Genomic DNA, 7,500 nt, shown 5'->3' with positions numbered 1-7,500 from the left:
ATGCTAGTGTCACTCCCACTATACAGAGATTAAGTAGCTGATTTCGTTCAAGCGACGACATTTTGCTCGTGAAATTCCCAGAAAATCGGATCATTAATCAAAAAACCACTAAGCATCTTGTAAACCTTCATAAGAGGATACTTCTTCTTCTTCTTCTTCTTCTTCTTCTTCTTCTTCTTCTTCTTCTTCTTCTTCTTTTAAGACGAAAAGGTTCTATCAAGCTAGTTGTATTTACGCTACTCTCAATACGTTCATGCAAATGTAGTACACTCAGATATATTAATTATGCATGCACACGCAGGGCGCTCTCTCTCTCTCTCTCGCTCTCTCTCTCTCTGCGTGTATATATATGTATATATATGATAATATATTAATATATATATATATATATATATATATGTATATATATACACACACACACACACACACACATATATATATATATATATATATATATAGTGTGTGTGTGTGTGTGTATTGTGCGTATGTATGAACGTGTGAGATAAAAGCCTTAGGAAAGGGTAAACTGTAGCTCGTTAAAAAAAAAAAAAAAACCTAAAATGTAACCATAAATGAAGACCTTTTTCCAAAAGCTATTGAGAAAGCTTGTATTTATAGTAGACAAATTAAAAAACCGTTGTGTCCACAGAATATCTGAAGAAACCCTGAAATAATTAATAACAACCTATAAGAATAATTTCACGAGAATAACAACAGTAAAATTATTGACTAAAGGCTCTGCTGCGATTGCGCAAACTAAACTTCAATAAATATTACGGGAAATTCGGACTTTCATCCACAGCTTTGTTTGGTATCATTACTTGCAAGGTTTCATCTACGTACAAGACTACGCGCGCGTGCGCAAATAAATATAAACACACACAGAGACACACACACACACACACATATATATATATATATATATATATATATATATGTGTGTGTATATATATATATATATATATATATATATATATATATATATATATATATATATATATATAGATATATAGGAGATAGAGAGAGAGAGAGAGAGAGAGAGAGAGAGAGTTGCAGTATACAGTAACTATAATTACAACGTTTAATATTTACTCTCTTTCTCTCTCTCTCACTAAAGAGAGAGAGAGTGTTGCAGTATACAGGCTCTATAATTACAACGTTTAATATTTACTCTCTCTCTCTCTCTCTCTCTCTCTCTCTCTCTCTCCTCTCTCTCGGCTCTCTCTCTCTCTCTCTTCTGTTTAACGATCTGAATACGGGTATATAATACCAAGATACAGAATGGCTTCTTTGAACATCAAATAGTGATTGTTAAGATTAACCAAATTTCAGTATAGGCAGACCCTCTTTCGCAATGTCAAATTTAATCCGTTAATGAACAATATCACCTCACATAAACACACAGTATTATTGAGTATTCTCACTTTTTACATTTTATAAGCAGCGTCTATATGCACTCGGATGAAGATTTAAATTCCATTTTGCACTTCGCATTCTTTCGTCAACTTTGCATATTGCAGAACTTCTGAGTGGCGTCCAAGTTTGCACAAGTGCTTTCAACGAACGAGAGAGAGAGAGAGAGAGAGAGAGAGAGAGAGAGAGAGAGAGAGAGAGAGAGAGAGAGAGAGAGCGAGAGAAGAGAGAGCCTGAGACGAGAGAGAGAGAGATTGGAAGTAAATCTTGCTTATTTCTGATGAGTTCTTACCATAACAGTTAACTGATTTCTGTTACTAAAGTATCTTAAATAATTTAACTGTATTCAATAGGGCAATATTAACGAAAGCATACAAATATGTGCCTTGCCGTGACTTGCATTTGTATAAGCTTGTACAATAATTACACATATAGTATTCATATGTACATACAAACATATATACCATATAAATAATAATACACATATATATGTACATGTGTGTGTGTGTGTGTGTGTACCTGAGTGTTTGTCAAAATATTTACTTCATCTCACACAAATGCAACATCATTTCAGTCATAAAATCCCATAGCGAATCATCAACTCTACGCAACAAAAACAGAATGGAGCCATGAATAAAGAATAGAATAGTAAAATGGAAGAGAGCATAAAAACGGAAGTGCAGTAAAAGGAATGAAAGGGGTTGCGGCTAGGGGCCGAAAGGACGCTGCAATGAACCTTACGTAATGCCTACAGTACAGCGCATGAGGTGCACTAACGGCACTAACCCTTACGGAGAGAACTGAGTCAAGTCCACCTGACTTACCTTCAGAAAATTCCTCGGTACGTAACCGACGGCCGTTGTCCGAAGTGCCATGACTCCCCACCAGGTGTCACTGTCCTCTAACAACACCTGCGGGAGCAGAATATAATTCGGGCGTTAATTGATGGAATAGAATTTATGCTTTTGTTGTGGGATACTAATGGAGCCCCCTCACACACCGTCCCCCCCCCTCCCCCCACAAAATAAAATACTTGAAAATTCATTAATAAGATAACACCCTATTTCATCCTGAAAGAGAGAGAGAGAGAGAGAGAGAGAGAGAGAGAGAGAGAGAGAGAGAGAGAGAGAGAGAATTATTTGCAATGCATCTCATGAGAGAAAATTTTGTAACTTCACAAAGAGAGAGAGAGAGAGAGAGAGAGAGAGAGAGAGAGAGAGAGAGAGAGAATTATTTGCAATACATCTCATTAAAGAAAATTTTGTAACTTTACAAGAGAGAGAGAGAGAGAGAGAGAGAGAGAGAGAGAGAGAGAGAGAGAGAGAGAGAGAATGAGCGGACCAAAGGCTGAATTCTTTAACAGATAAAATATTCAGGTACCAAAAGGAGGGTTTACTGTATTGAAAGGTAAATAAACCATTCAGTCCCAATAACAAGGATATATATATAATTTGTTTTTGTTGGAAGTGGTCCGTTACTAAGCAGATATTGACTTATGGAAAATTGTTAAAACGTCTACATTACATTTTCCCACAATCATTTACCATTAAATACAAAAGACATCATTTAATACGGTTATAAATAAAAATATTCTTAACGTTGGAGATATATACAGAGATGAAAATATAATATTAAAATGAAGTCACTCACTTATAGTATTGTCAAGAAGAAATTTACTGATATAAGCCTGCTAACCCGATACCCTGATACCCTATAAAAAAATTAACTAAATAATTTCTAAGCTTGATGAGCAAATTTGCAATTTTTAAGGAAAAAATCACTAAATAATGTCAAAACTTGATAAGCAAAATTTTAATTTGTAAAAAAAATCAAATAATGTCGAAACTTGATAGGCAAAATCTTACTTTGTAAAAAAAATTACTAAATAATGTCGAAACTTGATAAGCAAAATTTTACTTTGTAAAAAAATCACCAAATAATGTCGAAACTTGATAAGCAAAATTTTGTTTTGTAAAAAAAATCACTAAATAATGTCGAAACTTGATAAGCAAAATATTACTTTGTAACAAAAATCAATAAATAATGTCTGAACTTGATAAGCCAAATTTTACTCTGTAAAGAATGCTAGCCTGTGAGTTTTAGACTGTGTTAACACAGATTACTTCACAGATCCATAATAAGCATGGTTACTGATTAACGTGAAATTTGAGCCACAGCCCAGGAGACTGGTCTAGAGAAATTTAGATAGCCAGGTGCAATGTCTTTCAAAGGAAACCATTAATTTGAAAACCACTATGATTATCATTTACTGATTAATGTCAATTCTGAACCAAAACATTAGGAGAAGATTTCGGGAATTAACCTGTCACATACCTGTATACACCCTAACCAGGTGAACCAGACAGGAAAAGAAACCAAGAATCAGAAGCTGGCCATAAGAAGGTCAGTTTCTAATTCTAATAAGCGAATGCCCATCAGAACAGCACCATTTAAAGTCACAGTGCTGCCAAGAAGCGACTTGAGTCCAACTCAACATACTACCTATAGTACTTTCACATCAACCGTGCATTTGACGTCCAGGCCAGTCCTTTACGACGCTCCTGATTGGCTGTTGATCAACAGCCAATCAGGAGCGTCGTAAGGGACTGGCCTAGACGTCAAATGCACGGTTGATGTGAATCTACTATAGCCAATGGTGGCCTTTGTAAGTCAAAAATCAACGTTGCCAAACTTACTGTTATATTATTGTGTGAATGATGTAATCAAGTATCGGATTACGATATTTAGAACAATTCGATTAAATGAATATACCACGTTGCAAATAACTAATTATATCTGCAAAACATGAAAATAAAGAAATATTTTGAAAAATAAAGAGGACCGGGAAGAGACAACGCTTGTCCACGCCCATCCCTCACTCGCCAGCCCCGCTGCTACTACAAACCAAACTACAAATAAATCACGAGTTTTAAAATGTCCCATCAAGGAATAATTTACAGTCCGTTACGGTCTCTTGCCCATCACGTCTCCCACTTGACCCCGGGTCACCTCACAGCGTAATCAAAGGCCATTTTCCAAAAACCTGACGTCTGATATTCGACAGCATGAGTTGCAAGGTCATGTAACTCCCGCAAGGAGAGCAAGCAAGCGCCGTGCTTTCTACAGCCTTTCAATTTCCCGTCAGCTTTAAAATTCTGTAGTTGCTGTAGTCCTGCACCACGGTAGAGCCCCAGGCTTTTCAGGTAGAATAAAGTAACCCTTTTTGAGAGATACAAAACATTATTAACCATTTTTGGAACGAGAAATATTGGCAACCTCTTTTGAAACAAAAAACATTAATACGTGTTTTTTTAAACAGAAATCATTAGTAACCATTTTTGAACAAAAAACATTAGTAATCTTTTTTGTAATAAAAAAAGGATTAGTAACCCTTTTTGAAAAAAAAACATTATTAACCCTATTAGAAACATTAATAACTCTTTTTGAAACATAACCCTAGTACCCCTTCAGAAACAAAACAATAAATGTAACACTTTTTAAAACTAAACAACCTTAGTAACCCTTTTGAAAAAAACATAAGTGGCCATTTTCGACAATTAAAAAAACAAAAACATCAGTAACCCTTTTTGAAAAAAACATTAGTAACCTTTTTCAAATAGAGAACATTAGTAATCGTTTTTGAAACTAAAAAAAAACCTTAGTAACCCTTGTTGAAACAAAAAAATTGGCAATCTTTGAAACAAAAAGCCTTAGTAACCTTTTTTGGACGAAAAACATTAGTGACCCTTTTTGAAAGAAAAAAAAATATTAGTAACCCTTTTTAGAACAAAATAATTAGTAACCTTTTCTAAAAATGATAAAACATTAGTAGCACGTTTTGAAAAAATAAAAAATAAAAAAACGAGTAAATTAAAAAAAAAAACATGAGTAATCTTTTTTGAAAAAAATTAATTATTTACTCATTTTGAAAAAGATACAGTAGTGACCCTTTTTTAAACAAATAAACCAGTTCTATCCATGTTAACAGAAAGGGGCATTTGCAAAAGATCCAGCAATAATATTTTCTGTTATTGTCTCTTTTTATCTGACCTTATTCTTTTAGTTCACTCTTCGATGACCTGACCATATGTTGTCGAATTCCCAGACATGGGAATATTAGGAGCAAATCCAAAACGACAAAAATAAGTACGGATAAAAAGAGACAGCAACAGAAAGTATTATTGCGGGAACTTTTGTAAATACCCCTTTCTGTTTAGCATGGATAAAATTAATTTTTCTTTTTAATTAATACTGTATCTTGTTTCAAAGAGTTAATAATGTTTCTTTTTCTTCAAAAAGGGTTACTAATTTTTTAAAGGTTACTACTGTATCTTGTTTCAAAGAGAGTTACCAATTTTATTTCCTAGGCAGGTCTTTCCCGAATCACGCAATTTTACAGAGAATGAACAAAAAGGTTACACCGTGAGAAAAGCCGTACATCATTGCAGTTCAGTCTGCAAGTCAAGGAAAGCTTCGTGCGGTGCACTTTGATGATTTATTTAACATTTAATGCCATATCATGTCAGTGACATTTTCTAACAGCAACGTCAAAACAGAAAATTATGTAAAAAAAAAAAAAAAAATTTAAAAAATGGACCGAACTTTCTTCGGGGCAATCGTGTTTTCTCTACAGCGTATAAGGCTATATGAAACTCTCAGCCACGGCCCATGAAACTCTCTGCCTCGGTCCGTGAAACATTCAGCCACGTCCCAGTAGTGGCCTGTGTTGTTGGCACCAATAGTAGTGCCAGAAGCACGATCATGTATAACTTTCATCTTAAATAAATAAAAACTACAGAGGATAGAGAGGTGAAATTTGATGTGATGGTAAACATACCAATTTGCAGCCCTCTAGCCTCGGTAGTTTTTAAGATTTGAGGGAAGTCAGAAAAAGTGCGGACGGGCAGACAATAGCCATCAGTAGTTTTCTTTTACAGAAAACTAAACCTTAACAACAATCATAACTTTAAGCGTTTATTATTATGACTTTTTTACCAACTCAGAATGCACATACTTGGACAAGAAAATCTAAAAAAATTTAATAGCAAACTTACTAGAATACAGACCTCGACAACTAATTACTCAAAAATAATAACAATTATGTCTGCAGGCAACAGTAAAATCGCCCCCAAGTCGTACATATTCATAGCTATAACCTCGAATAAAAACAAAGCAAAACTACAGCCTTTATTTCAATGGAATCTTATCATGGATGGAAATATTTAAAGACTAAATAAAAAATATATTCAGTTTACAGTCTTGACGAATTTGGTGGCGTTCCTGGAAACAAAACAGCTGCGATGATACACAAACTATTCGATTTTTCATTCAGAAATGCAAAGATCATCAACACAGAATACAGCCAAAATTCATATTTTAATATATATATATTCAACTCGGTTAAAAATAATTCTCCAGTGGCTATTAAACAAATGAGACAAAGTTTCTCTCCTGGTACTTTGGAATACAAGTCAGCCTACGTATTTCGATTTTCCTCAAATCAGTCAAGAATGATTCTCCAGGGATTAGGGACAATTAATTAACACCAAAATTCTTTCCTTCCATTTTAGAAATACATATGAAAATACAGTTCCTCTAAAATGAAAATTAAATGCGAACTTTTTGATAAATGCTGCAGTTTTTTTTTTATTTTACTTTTTTACATGGCGAAGCTGATTCTGATTAACTTTAGAATGAAAAGGGGAAGAAAATGGATAAATTGATTTATCGACTTAACATAGCGGATGGCAATGCTAGCTGATAGATCTCTATGGTAGAAGTTCTACAGGTGGAAGATTTTTAATACAAAATTATACTGACAATTCAATCAAATGAAAAGTCATCTAGAGCTCTCTCTTTCGAGTGGGAGAGACGGCTGAGAACTGTCAGCATTGCGCCAGATAAATAACGATACCAAATATCGCGTTACTAAGCAGTTCCGCGTTATAAAGGTAAAGATACTAGAGGGCAAGCTACATAAAAAAAAACATCAAATTATTATTATTATTATTATTATTATTATTATTATTATTATTATTATTATTATTATTATTATTATTATTATTATTATTATTATTATTATGCAGG

The 7,500-nt window shown here is 33.9% G+C and overlaps 1 protein-coding gene across 1 annotated transcript in view; it reads right to left on the bottom strand.

Moving 5' to 3' along the window:
• Nucleotides 1-7,500, bottom strand: part of LOC135197958 (uncharacterized) — a 501,751-nt gene that overhangs the window by 452,847 nt on the left and 41,404 nt on the right. The window contains exon 2 of the mRNA XM_064225255.1: nucleotides 2,238-2,324. Coding sequence (XP_064081325.1) covers nucleotides 2,238-2,324 — 87 coding nt within the window. The remainder of the gene's footprint in view (nucleotides 1-2,237; nucleotides 2,325-7,500) is intronic.

This window comes from Macrobrachium nipponense, chromosome 21, assembly GCF_015104395.2.
Source record: "Macrobrachium nipponense isolate FS-2020 chromosome 21, ASM1510439v2, whole genome shotgun sequence".
Classification (NCBI taxonomy): Eukaryota; Metazoa; Arthropoda; class Malacostraca; order Decapoda; family Palaemonidae; genus Macrobrachium; species Macrobrachium nipponense.
The sequence above is the reverse complement of the archived record's forward strand: the minus strand, read 5'-3'. Positions and strand labels throughout refer to the sequence as shown.